The sequence below is a fragment of the Theropithecus gelada genome, chromosome 11 (assembly GCF_003255815.1).
Source record: "Theropithecus gelada isolate Dixy chromosome 11, Tgel_1.0, whole genome shotgun sequence".
Lineage (NCBI taxonomy): Eukaryota > Metazoa > Chordata > Mammalia > Primates > Cercopithecidae > Theropithecus > Theropithecus gelada.
The window spans coordinates 95677682-95690698 of NC_037679.1; the positions used below are offsets into that span (position 1 = coordinate 95677682).

The 13017-nt window shown below is 37.9% G+C and overlaps 1 protein-coding gene across 4 annotated transcripts in view; it reads left to right on the plus strand.

Moving 5' to 3' along the window:
- Nucleotides 1–13017, plus strand: part of LOC112634299 (alpha-2-macroglobulin) — a 47117-nt gene that overhangs the window by 17494 nt on the left and 16606 nt on the right. For all 4 annotated transcript variants that reach the window (XM_025401530.1, XM_025401529.1, XM_025401531.1 and 1 more), the window contains 8 exons: nt 495–644; nt 3511–3672; nt 4128–4239; nt 5803–5917; nt 7996–8224; nt 8928–9054; nt 9395–9516; nt 10147–10198. In XM_025401530.1, coding sequence (XP_025257315.1) covers nt 495–644; nt 3511–3672; nt 4128–4239; nt 5803–5917; nt 7996–8224; nt 8928–9054; nt 9395–9516; nt 10147–10198 — 1069 coding nt within the window. The remainder of the gene's footprint in view (nt 1–494; nt 645–3510; nt 3673–4127; nt 4240–5802; nt 5918–7995; nt 8225–8927; nt 9055–9394; nt 9517–10146; nt 10199–13017) is intronic.

A 13017-nucleotide genomic window follows, 5' to 3' on the forward strand; every position in this document is an offset into this window, starting at 1 on the left:
AGTGGCAGAGTCATACTAAGAAGCAGAATCACTTGATTCCTGGTACAAAACTCTCAAACTTCTCCTAGCATTGCCTCTTACCAATTACACAGTTCAGAGTACATTATTCCCTTCTTCTATGGTAAAATGTTGGAAAATATGTGAGCACGTGTTTGAGACTACTAGGGAGCCAAAAGAAAAAATGCAAGAGCACCTCAACCCATGCATGTTCCACCACAATTAATAAGCACCTTGCCGTGTATCAAAGATAAAAATGGCATTTCATGACTAGTAATTTATAAGAATAATTAGAAATAATTCTAATGGCTCAAGTGATTCTTGAGAAGGAAAGAGAAGTGTAGGGGACAAAAAGCTTCAGGATTGACATAATGCCAACCCTCCACGAAGTCAAGCAGAGTGGTTATACATTGTACATGAGGAACACTGCAAATGCGAGTGAATGCATGGGTAAACTGGGAAATTTGCTTTTCTGACCTTTTGTTCCAATTTCACAGGTGGATTTGAGCTTCCGCCCATCACAAAGCCTCCCAGCCTCACACGCCCACCTGCAAGTCACAGCGGCTCCTCAGTCCCTCTGCGCCCTCCGTGCTGTGGACCAAAGCGTGCTGCTCATGAAGCCTGATGCTGAGCTCTCGGCGTCCTCGGTGAGTTCTCAGCAGCCTCAGGAATCAAGAAGGGCCATGCCAGGGGCTCAGAGCAAGGAAAAATGCCTGGATAAGTAGGATAAGATCAATTAAAATTATATTTATCTAGGAATTAATTGTTTTGGGCTCTCTTGTGGGCTTTCATTGGTAAGGAATTTTATATATATACAAAACTACTCACTTCTATAGGTAAAAAAAAAAAGTATCGCTTAATACTGTATAATGAATCAAATAAAAGAATTTTTTAAAAGATGAAATGTGATGAAAATTAACAACCAAAAAAGGACTCGTTATTCAGATATGTTAAGCTTCTTGCTCAAGTGTACATAGCAATGCAAACTCAAATCTTCTGATTGTGTCAAGACATCCGTATATGCAAGGCTGGAGAGAATACAGAGCAGATTGTGAGAAGTGCTATAAGAGAAGTGTAGTTATGCAAAATAAAAGAAAGGATTAACTGAGTAATCAGGGAAGCCATTTGGAAATTATATATTTAAAATGTAAAAAGACCATGCACTACCCAAAGTCCTTAAAATCCCAGAGCTCTGTGCAACCAATAATAGGAGTTTTCAAACTAGTTTCAACGTTTCAAAAAGCCTAACGAAAGTGATACAGGTACCTGTACTAAGACTACACAGGCTAAAGGAAATATCAGATTTCTGTTTTTCTAAGAATTATGGTTGGGCCTGGTGGCTCTTGCCTATAATCCCAACGCTTTGGGAGGCCAAGGCGGGTGGATCACTTGAGGTCAGGAGTTTCAGACCAGCCTGGCCAACACGGCCAGTGAAACCCCGTCTCTACTAAAACTACAAAAATTAGCCAGGCAGGTGGTGGTAGCGCCTGTCGTCCCAGCTACTTGGGAGGCTGAGGCAGAAGCATCACTTGAACCCAGGAGGTGGAGGTTGAGTGAGCCGAGATCATGCCATTGCACTCCAGCCTGGGCAATAGAGCAAGACTCAATCTCAAAAAAAAAAAAAAAAAAAAAAAGAATTATATCTGCTGAAATAATTGCTTTCCCAAGCTACACATCATTTCCATCATTTCCATCATCTCTGCATTGCTACCCCATTCTGACCCATTCAGCCTTACACTACGGAAGTATCAGAATACTTTCCCTTTTTGTCCATAGGTTTTTGGGGGAACAGGTAGCGTTTGGTCACATGAATAAATTCTTTAGTGGTGATTTCTGAGATTTTGGTGCAACCATCACCCGAGGAGTATACGTTGTACCCAATTTGTAGCCTTTTATCCCTCACCCCCCTTCCACCCTTCCCCCTGAATCCACAAAGTCCATTGTATCATTCTTATGCCTTTGCATCCTCAAAGCTTAGCTCCCACTTCCTAATATGTATTATCTCTGAGGAACTTAGGAAAAATGAATTACTATATAATTGACATTGATAACTGAAATCTTTGAAAATATGGAGCTAATAGAAGAAATAGCAAAAGGGTATGCTGAATTGGAACAGCAAAAACTAGTTAATGGCATGTACTAATAGTAGTTTTTTCACATCTTCAGATTTTTAATATGAGGCCAATTGTAATAACCTCTTACTGAAGTTTTTTCTACTACCATAATTGAACAAAGAGAAATTTATATTTTTATTTTCCTGAAATAGAAACTTATAAGAAAATATTTCTTACTTGTTTGTCCTTCTAATGGGATTTTAACTGAAAATATTAGAATACTTCTAAAGGAAGCAGTAAGTACATTTCAGCAGTAGGATCTCAAGAGGATATGTGGGAAAATAATATACATGTTTTATGTTTTTAATAACATAATTTTATAATTCTCAAAGAATTTTTCAAATTATAACAACCCTGATGGGTAGATAAGGCAGACAATCCTATGTATTAATAATAAAGCCGAAGCTTTCAGGGATTTAGTAGTAGACCCGAGTTAAAACACCAGCTCTTCTCAACCTTTGATTAGTGTTTTACCAGTGAAATACTTTGCTGCTACTAGTATAGGCCATTCATTCAACACATTTATTTAATGCCCACTGTGTTCTAGCATTATACTAAGTGCTAGTAGAGATCAAGCAGTGAGCCACTGGAAAGATAAAAATTTATGTCTCATGGAAGTTACATTGTCTGTCCCATAGGTAAGACAGATGATAATTATGGAATATGCCACAATAAATCAGGGAGAGGAAAGGAGAAATGTTAAGATACTTTGAGAAGGTGTCTAATTTCATCACACCACTCACTTTGTTCATCTGTTCTTGTCAATCAGTTTTAAACTCCTACAAATATAATGCAATGTAACGATCACAATTTTTATGTCTGTCTGTCTTCTCACCTTCAAATGGACTTGAAAGCATCATGCCTAGGATTTTACAGTTAAAGTTTTATGTATTATATGAAGATCTGGAGCATTTTGTTTCCACTAATAATACCTAAGAAAATGCCATCATATCCTGTGGAGAGAGGATATGCCTATCGTGTGCCTGTTTAGAACATGCACCCATTAACTTTGTTGCTTACCACAAGATAAGCACAAAACTATCATTTCCTTCTCTCATCTCAAAGCTTTGTGCAATGTCACATATACATCAGACCTCGATTTTTCAATTAATAAAATTTTATTTCATTCCAGTGTTGAGTCTAGTGGCGGCCTCTGAACTGTGTAACGAAGTAGTATGGCCCTTGAGTACTTAGATGGAGTGGTTTTTTTCCCTAAAATTGTTAAACATCTTCAAAATGAAAACACTGTGTCAAGAAAATGATCCATACCCACTATAAATCATCAGAGCAATGAGAGCACTCAAAGAAAGACTGATGTTCATTATTCCTATTCTTTTCTCCTTGAACTTAAAAAAAAGTCACAAATAAGTTTGCCTTTTTGTCTTTTGAATTTGTACAGGTTTATAACCTGCTACCAGTAAAGGACCTCACTGGCTTCCCTGAGCCTTTGAATGACCAGGACGATGAAGACTGTGTCAATCGTCATAATGTCTATATTAATGGAATCACATATACTCCAGTATCAAATACAAATGAAAAGGATATATATAGCTTCCTACAGGTAAACTCCTTATGTTGTAGATGGTCTGATCTTAAAGTTCTTAAAATATTACACTTGGAAAAGAGTCTTTATTTGAATGCCTTCATGTCCTAGTTGAGGGTAATGGGATATAAAGAGGTAAGTGGCTTCTCCACTAATAGCAGCAGATCTGCTAAAAGCTACTGAACTAAGCTGGAACTTTCTGGAATATTATTCAAGTTTCCTTTTTTCACAGAAATTAATTGCTCTGTGATGTTTATTAATATCGTATATACAAAATAATTACTGTTGAAAGAGTTTAATGAAAAGAATAAAATTACCTCCTTAAGTATACAAATATCCCTTCTACACATGTGAATATTCAAAGTTTAATATTAAGTTAACTGGATTGCTTGTCAAATTCAATGAAAAGAAGTATCCACCTATGTATGTTTTATAATATATATTTACTGATTAGATAATAATTTCCTTTGCAGGACATGAGCTTAAAGGCATTCACCAACTCAAAGATTCGTAAACCCAAAATATGTCCACAGCTTCAACAGTATGAAAGGAATGGCCCTGAAGTTCTACGTGTAGGTTATTATGGTAAACAAAAAATTAATACATATGTATTACCTAATATATTCACTGGCTTTTAAATTTTTTTAAAGATACAATGTGACAAAAATTAACAAAAGAAAGGACTTGTGAGTCATACATATTATGGTTATTGCTCAAGGTCACATAGCAATATAAACTCAAATTCTAGTAAATGGAGATAGATGTGTTAGGCTGAAAAGGAAAGAGAAAGTTTCCAAGCATAGGATTAGTGTAAAGAGAAATAGAAATGTTCACAAAACAGGACTACATTCTCCATCAGTCAGGTAAAAACGCTGTTCAACTTCCCCAACACATCAACCAATATTGATGTTGGAACCACACACATTCATCAATGACATGAGCTACTTCTTTGATGAACTGAATAGTAATCAAGCATTTATTTATAGTCCCATATTGTCAAATCATGATTGAGGATAAGTTGAGTGCAGAGAAAAGAGGGTCAAAAATCAAGGAAAGCATTTAGGGAGAATCAATTGGCTCTACAGAATTCACTATGAAGTCTATGGTGTATTTTACTATTTATAAATTATATTGTGCCATCCTTTATCAGTAAGGTTGATAGTAAATTTATGCATGTATAGGTTTATATATGCACAATTTTTTTCCAGAGAGCTGGTTGTGAAATATTGACCAGCACACCCTTACTAGAAGGTGAATAGAGTGAAAGAAACTAACTGTAATCTTCTGACACGATAGAGAATAGTCTTTATTATCACTGAACTTTTCCCTCCTGTAAACTGTTTCTCAAAGCCACTGTCGTAACATCTGTGTTAGTTTTTCCTTGCTCCTGCAGAGGAGCACACCAATGGAAACTTGGATTCCTGCCCTCTTCACGGCCTTGTGTCATAGCACTCTCCACTTAGCACAGCGGCAGCAGCCACCAAGGACTCCACAAAGTCCTTGTGCCCCACAGATAATCCAAGCCTCTGTCTGCCAAACTCTCTATAGCCTCTGCTTATGATCCTCCTCCCCCAGCTCACTCCTAGCTTATTCTTTTTTTTGTTGGTGGGGGAGCGGTGGGTTAGTTGGTTGGTTTGTTTGAGACGAAGTCTCACTCTGTCGCCCAGTTCGCCCAGGCTGGAGTGCAGTGGCGCGATCTCCGCTCACTGCAAGCTCCGCCTCCCGGGTTCACACCATTCTCCTGCCTCAGTCTCCCGAGTAGCTGGGACTATAGGCGCCCGCCACCACACCTGGCTAATTTTTTTTTTTTTTGTATTTTTTAGTAGAGACGGGGTTTCACCGTGTTAGCCAGGGTGGTCTTGATCTCCTGACCTCGTGATCTGCCCGCCTCGGCCTCCCAAAGCGCTGGGATTACAGGCGTGAGCCACCGCGCCTGGCCACTCCTAGCTTATTCTAATACTTCATAAGTCATCCAACATCCAACATATTTCCTCCTCAAAGAAGCTTTCCCTAATGACCCAAGTGCCCTCTCCTCCTTCCTCTCTATTTCATCAGACGATTTGGGTTTTTTTTGGTGACAACTATTACGTTCTCTCATAAGCTTTATCTGTATGTTTATTGTAGTACCTTATCCCTCACCCAACATAGATGCAGATGTAATGGGAAGAGGCCAGGCACGCAAGCTGCAACTTGAAGAGCCTCACACAGAGACTGTACGAAAGTACTTCCCTGAGACATGGATCTGGGATTTGGTGGTGGTAAAGTAAGTAACTTCCTGCATATGCAATATGCAACGATAGAGGTCCCTCACTATATTCAATTCTTTGCTAGTTTTTCTGTTTTTATTGTTTTATTTGTTTATGATGTACAACATGATGTTTTGATATACATACACATACACACAGTGAAATGATTACTACAGTCAAGCAAATTAACACATCTATTAGCTCACATTGTTACCTGTTTTTGTGTGCGTGGCAAGCGCACCTAAAATCTATCCTTTTAGCCAAGTTTCAGTATCCAACTATATAGTCATTATAGTTGACTATATTATCAACTATAGTCCTCATGCTGTACTTTAGAGTTCTAAATTTATTCATCCTACATAACTTCAACTTTGTACCTTTTGACCTGCTTCTCCCCATCCGTGTAACCCCAACCACCCTTCTACTCTCTGTTCCTATGTATTCAACTTCTTTTAGCATCCACATACAAGTAAGATCATGCAGTATTTGTCCTGTGTCTGGCTTATTTCACTTAGCATAATCTCCCCCAGCTTCATCCATGTTGTCACAAATGGCAGGATCTTCTTCGACTTAAGGCTGAATAATATTCCATTATGCATAGCCACAATTTATTTATCCATTCACCCAGACACTTAGGTTGTTTTTATATCTTGACAACCGTGAATAATGCTGTCATGAACACCAAAACACATATATCTCTACGAGGTGCTTATTTCATTTCCTTTGGGAGTATACCCAGAAGAGGGATTTCTGGGACATATGGTAGTTTCCATTTTAAAATTTTTGAGGTATCTCCATACCGTTTTCCATAATGGCTGTGGCAATGTGCATTTGTACCCAGGAGAGTGAAGAAACTCCTTCCAAAGTGATACTGGAAATGGAGTTTTATCCCTGAAACAAGCCAGTGGCGCAGGTGGGGAGAAGGAGTGGGAATGGCCATATGCTCTCTTTCAGGCTCCTGGAGTCTTGTCTACCTCTCCCTTTCACTCCCAGATGCAAACTGTTTAGAAGCCCAACCCTTAGGAGGCAGCCAGAAATGTGTGTAGACAAACTCCTTCGAGGGAGAGACCGGAAGCTAGGAGATTTTGCCTGTTCTCTCCGTATTGAGGCAAGGGGTGGTTGGGGGCAGGTAGCCACTGGCATTGCTCAAAGGCCTATTTAAAACCACCTCCATGTTCACTGTGGTCTAGGGAGACTCCTGATTGCAGAGCTCCAACTACTCCTGGGTGATTTAGGAGCCCGACCCTTAGGTAGGAGCTGTAGACGCTGGGGTGCTTGATGCATAGACAAATTATTCCCAGGGGTATGCTGGAGACCTGGTTTTATCTGTGGGGTGAGCCGGGGGAAGGAGGCATGGGAAGTGCCCTTACTGCTTCTCAGGCTCCCTGTAAGTCGATCGTTTTCCTGCCCCTTCTGCTTCCCCGTGCAGGCTAGTTAGAAGCCCAACACTCAGTCAGCAACTGAGGAAGTGGGTAGACGAAGCCTAACTAGGAGCTGTTAGCTAATTTTTCAGTACTGAAGTACTTCTTTCAAACGCATTGCTAATTTCAGGAGATGTTTAACGTAAATACATCAGCTAAGAAGTCTTACTAATCTAATTGCATCAGAGCTAAAAAATTTTGTGCAAATTTAATTCTAAGATTTCCAGAAAATGGGCATAAAGACCAAATATAACCAAGTACTGCACAGATTAATGCCTGTAAGAGATCCCTCATTGGTTGGCAATCCTGAGTTAAATACAGATTCAGTCAGACCCACTATACACAATAGTAGTAGAATTTAAAATTATAAAGCAGCCCTCAGTGGAACAGCATTTTTGGGAAGAGAACTTAAGAACAATCTCAAACTGCATATTACATTTATAACTATATTGTCTGTAAAAAATTATGCTACAATTCTGATATACTACAATTAAAAACAGCTGGAAGAAAAGGCCTTATATTCCCCATCTCAATCCTTGATTATACTCTCCGTTATTGGTCTTTCTATTGAGTGCTTTTAAGTCGTGACAGTAGAATCATTCCTAGGGATTCTCTCCCTAGAGAGGATGTATTTAACTGCTTCATTTCTATCCTTCACTTTCCCTCCTCTCCAGCTCATCAGGTGTGGCTGAGGTAGGAGTAACTGTCCCTGACACCATCACCGACTGGAAGGCAGGGGCTTTCTGCTTGTCCCAAGACTCTGGACTTGGTATCTCTTCCACTGCCTCTCTCCGAGCCTTCCAGCCCTTCTTTGTGGAGCTCACAATGCCCTACTCTGTGATCCGTGGAGAGGCCTTCACACTCAAGGCCACGGTCCTAAACTACCTTCCCAAATGCATCCGGGTAAGGATCTCTTTCCTCAATTACACACAAGGTAGCCATCAAGTAAATTAAAAGTTGCATTCCTAGGAGTACTGACAAACTCTTGTATGCAAACTATGCTTACTAGATATTCATGATTGTATAAGTTACAGGTTGTGAGATCTCCAAATACCAAATTGCACCATAAAGCAAGTTGCTAGCCCTTATAACCCTTCAAAGTTAGTATTTGTGTGGTATGAAGACTTCTGACAGGGATGACAAAAGTCAGGACTTTATTCTCATGACAGATTCCATAAGGTTTCAACCTCGACGATCTCATATATTTAACTTTTCATAGCTCATTCATTATATTAAACCTAATTTTAAAAGTTGTTTGTGAGCATCTTACCTCTGCTGAAACCATAACTGTTTATAAGTCTTGTATCCTCTGCTGGGAGATCTGAGCGAATGGTCAAAGTTCCAGACCAAAGAGGTAGAGCAGCATGCCATCATTACCTTTCCCTTCCTCTGGTCCCATCATGTGAAAGAGCAGGTTGCTTCCAAAATAACTCAGATTTATATGTCAGATCCACTTAAATGTATTTCAGGTATTTGATCTTCATTTATATCATCTTTAATGTGAGGCAACCTGAAATCTAACCAATTCCTCAAGATGCTTTATTGCAAACCCATTCTCCCTCTGTTCTCCTTCCCCCTCTACTCTCTTTCTTATGTGTGGTTTCAGGTCAGTGTGCAGCTGGAAGCCTCTCCCGCCTTCCTAGCTGTCCCAGTGGAGAAGGAACAAGAGCCTCACTGCATCTGTGCAAACGGGCGGCAAACTGTGTCCTGGGCAATAACCCCAAAATCATTAGGTGAGCAAAAAACTCCTAGAGGTAATTCTCTACTCAAAGATTGCATATGGCAGTGGGAACCTTATACTGAGTGCTACTTCCTTCAGGAAAAGACCGCTAGATGCTGCGATTTTTTTCCTTTGTCTTTTATTCTAAGATACCTACAAAGATATCCTCAACATCTCCACCTTGAATTCCCAGTATCATTCACCTCTCATTTGCATGTTTCCATTCCTGCTTCTGTGTTTTAATAAAACAAAAGTTTACAGAGCATTGAACATTTATAAATCTTGAGTTTGGAGGCATGGAGGAAGGGGAAGATGGCATTCATTTCTATTGGCCTTTTTTTTTTTTTCCCCAGGAAATGTGAATTTCACTGTGAGTGCAGAGGCACTAGAGTCTCAAGAGCTGTGTGGAACTGAGGTGGCTTCAGTCCCTCAATATGGAAAGAAAGACACAATCATCAAGCCTCTGTTGGTTGAAGTAAGTAAACCTAAATAATATATAGTCCATGATAATATATAGTAATATATATGGGTAACATAATAATAATATATGGATATTTTATAATATTATTCTCATGTATCTCTCTGTCTCTTGATTTACTTTCTGTTTTGTTGGGGTGTTTTTGTTTTTGTTTTTGTTTTCGAGACAGAGTCTTGCCATCACCCAGGCTGGAGTGCAGTGGCAGGATCTCTGTTCACTGCAACCTCTGCCTCCAGGGTTCAAGCAGTTCTTGTGCCTCAGCCTCCTGAGTAGCTGGGATTACAGGCGTGCACCACCACACCCAGCTAATTTTTGTATTTTTAGTAGGGACAGGGTTTCACCACGTTGGCCAGGCTGGTCTCGAACTCCTGGCCTCAAGTGATCCACCCACGTCAGATTCCCAAAGTGCTAGGATTATGGGTGTGGGCCACCATGCCCAGCCTCCCTTTGATTTACTTTCTTGCATAAAATTACCTCCTACATATATTGCTTATATGTACAGAATTTTCTTAGATAATACAGTTCAAATCCTTCTCTTCACTATCCAGATATCTGTGGCCCCTCCATTAACACACATGTTCTAAAGGTCAGTCCATTCTCACTAACTTTTCTTTCTTTTACCTAAAGCCTGAAGGACTAGAGAAGGAAACAACATTCAACTCCCTGCTTTGTCCATCAGGTAAGAGTCAACCATCATAATTTAAAAAACATTAAAGTCTAACATTTAAAGTTCAAAGAACATTTATATATTATTCCTACACTTTCTCTGTGATCTAAGACCTGAAGCAGCATCAATGCATTTGACAATTGGGGAAAACAGTTCTTAGGAAGGCCAAGTAATTTGATCAGAATATCCCTAGGCCTGCATTCTGAGTCTTGATCTATTGTAGCACCTATGCAAACATCAAATGACTTTCTGACCAGTGTATGGTATGGGCATAGGTAGAAAGTGGGTAGAATCAAAATGAATATTACCAAAGGGGATGCTTCCTTAAATAATTAGTAAGGCAAACTCTGGATGGCTGAGTTCGGGGCATTCTAACACTGAGTTTTGCATAGCCAACGGTATTTGATAATGGGATTGCTATTTCCCAAAGAAAAAGTTGTCATGGCCTTTACCATTATTGTCATATTAATGTTTGTTTGATGCCTATCCTGTACCTAATGCTCTATCAATCATTTGAGAAGAAACTTACAGTAAAACTTACAGTAAAAATTTAATACACTAAGAAACTTACAGTAAAAATTTAATACACTAAGAAATGTATCAGCACAACGCATTCTCACCCCAAACCGACACTGAATCAACACCATACTCTGACTACCTACAATTTCTATTTAGTATGTTTTTCATCCTAAATACTAAATACTTTACCTATTCATCTGTGGCCAAGATGTAACATATAAAATGTATCCTAAAACCATACTTTCCTCGTCATTTAGCCTTATTTCTACATTTAAGTGAATTGAGTACCTATCATTCAATCCTTTTATCATGACTTCTCCATTTCTGAGTTCCTTATTTTGATTTATCTCTTAGGTGTAAGGCCTAATCATCAAATAGCTTTATTTAATTTCATTTTAATTACCAACATAATCAAATTTGCTTACCTAATTATATAAAAATATATTCTTATTTAAAAAAAACAAAAGAGAACATCATATTAAAGGTTAATGTCAACCCCCTGAACATTTTTCAGTACTTTGTCATCCATTTATCTTTAGAAATAATGTGTGTAGATGTATATGTTTGTGGATGTGTGATTTACATATAATAAACTGTATAAGTTTCATTGTATAAATCACTGTTTGTTTTTTACTCAGCATCCTGTCTTGGAGATTTATCTATGTCAAATTGTAGATCTAGGTCTTTCCTTTTCATTGCTTTTAATCTTGTAATATAAACATATCACAATTCTGCTTAGTGTTTTAGTCTTCCTATATTGATTTTTTCAACTATTTGCTAGCTTTAAAAAAATTAGTTAATTATAATAATAGCCTCCTTATGAACATATACAAATACAGCTAGGGTACATACCAAAATGTTAAAAATTCCTGAGTCAGAGAGCATATGTGTAGATATGCATAGTTTTATTTGTTTGGTTGGTTGTTGTTCTTTAATTACATTGTAAACTGACCATTTATAATTGTATATATTTACAGCATACAAACTGATGTTATGATTTATGAATAGAATGTGAAATAATTAAATCAAGCTAATCTCAAATACTTATGTTTTGTGGTGAGAACGTTTGAAATTCTCTAAGCAAGTTTGAAACATACAACACTCTATTATTAACTATATTCACCATGCTGTGCAATAGATCCCAAAAAGAAAAAAATGTATTCCTTCTGTCTGAGACTTTGTGTCCCTTGAACACAATCTTCCTTATACTCCAGCCTCATGCTCCATAACCACCATTCTACTCTCTGCTCCTGTGAATTTGAATGTTTTAGCTTCCACATACAAATGAGAACATGCAATATTTGTTTTCCTGTACCTGGCTTATTTCACTTAACATAATCTCCTCCAGATTTAATCATGCTGCCCTAAATGGCAGCATGTTCTTCTTTTTTAAAATGGAATGGAATTCCATGTGTATATATACCAAATTTTCTTTATCTATTCATCTGTTGATGACACTTATGATTCCATAACTAGACACCAGTAATTTGATAGGGATTACGTTGAATATGTAGATTGCTTTGGGTAGTGTGGACATTTTAACAATATTAATTCTTCCAATCCATGAAAATTGTATGCTTTTCATTTATTTGTGTTCTCTTTGATTTCTTTCATCAGTGTTTTATAGTTTCCAGTGTACACTTCACCTCCTTGATTAGATTTATTTCTACATATTTTTTTCATAGCTATTGTAAATGGGATTGTTTTTATTTCTTTTTTGATCATTCATTGTTAGTGTATAGAAAATACTACTGATTTTTATGTGTTGATTTTGTATCTTGCAACTTTATTGCATTCATTTATAAGTTCTTGCAACCCTTTTGTGAAGTCTTTTGAGCTCCCAATATATGATAATGTCATCACCAACAGTGAAAATTTTACTTCTTCCTTTTCAATTTGTATATTTTTCATTTCTTTTTCATGTTTGATTGCTCTTGCTGATACTTCCAGTACTACTTTGAAAATAAATGGTGACAGTGGGTCACCATTTAAACTATCAGAAATCAAAGACGAAGAACAAATTCTGAAAGCAGAAGGTGATAAGAAACATATCACATACCAAAGGGGATGTTTCCTTAAATAATTAGTAATGCAAACTCTGGATGGCTGAATTCGGGGCATTCTAACACTGAGTTTTCCTGTACCTGGCTTATTTCACTTAACGTAATCTCCTCCAGATTTAATCACACTGTCCTATGCTTGTTATTAATATTTTGTCCTTTAACCCTTGTACTAGAGATAAAAGTACTTTTAATACCATCATTACAGTCACAGAGTATTCTGAATATGACTCTGTATTACTTATACCATTA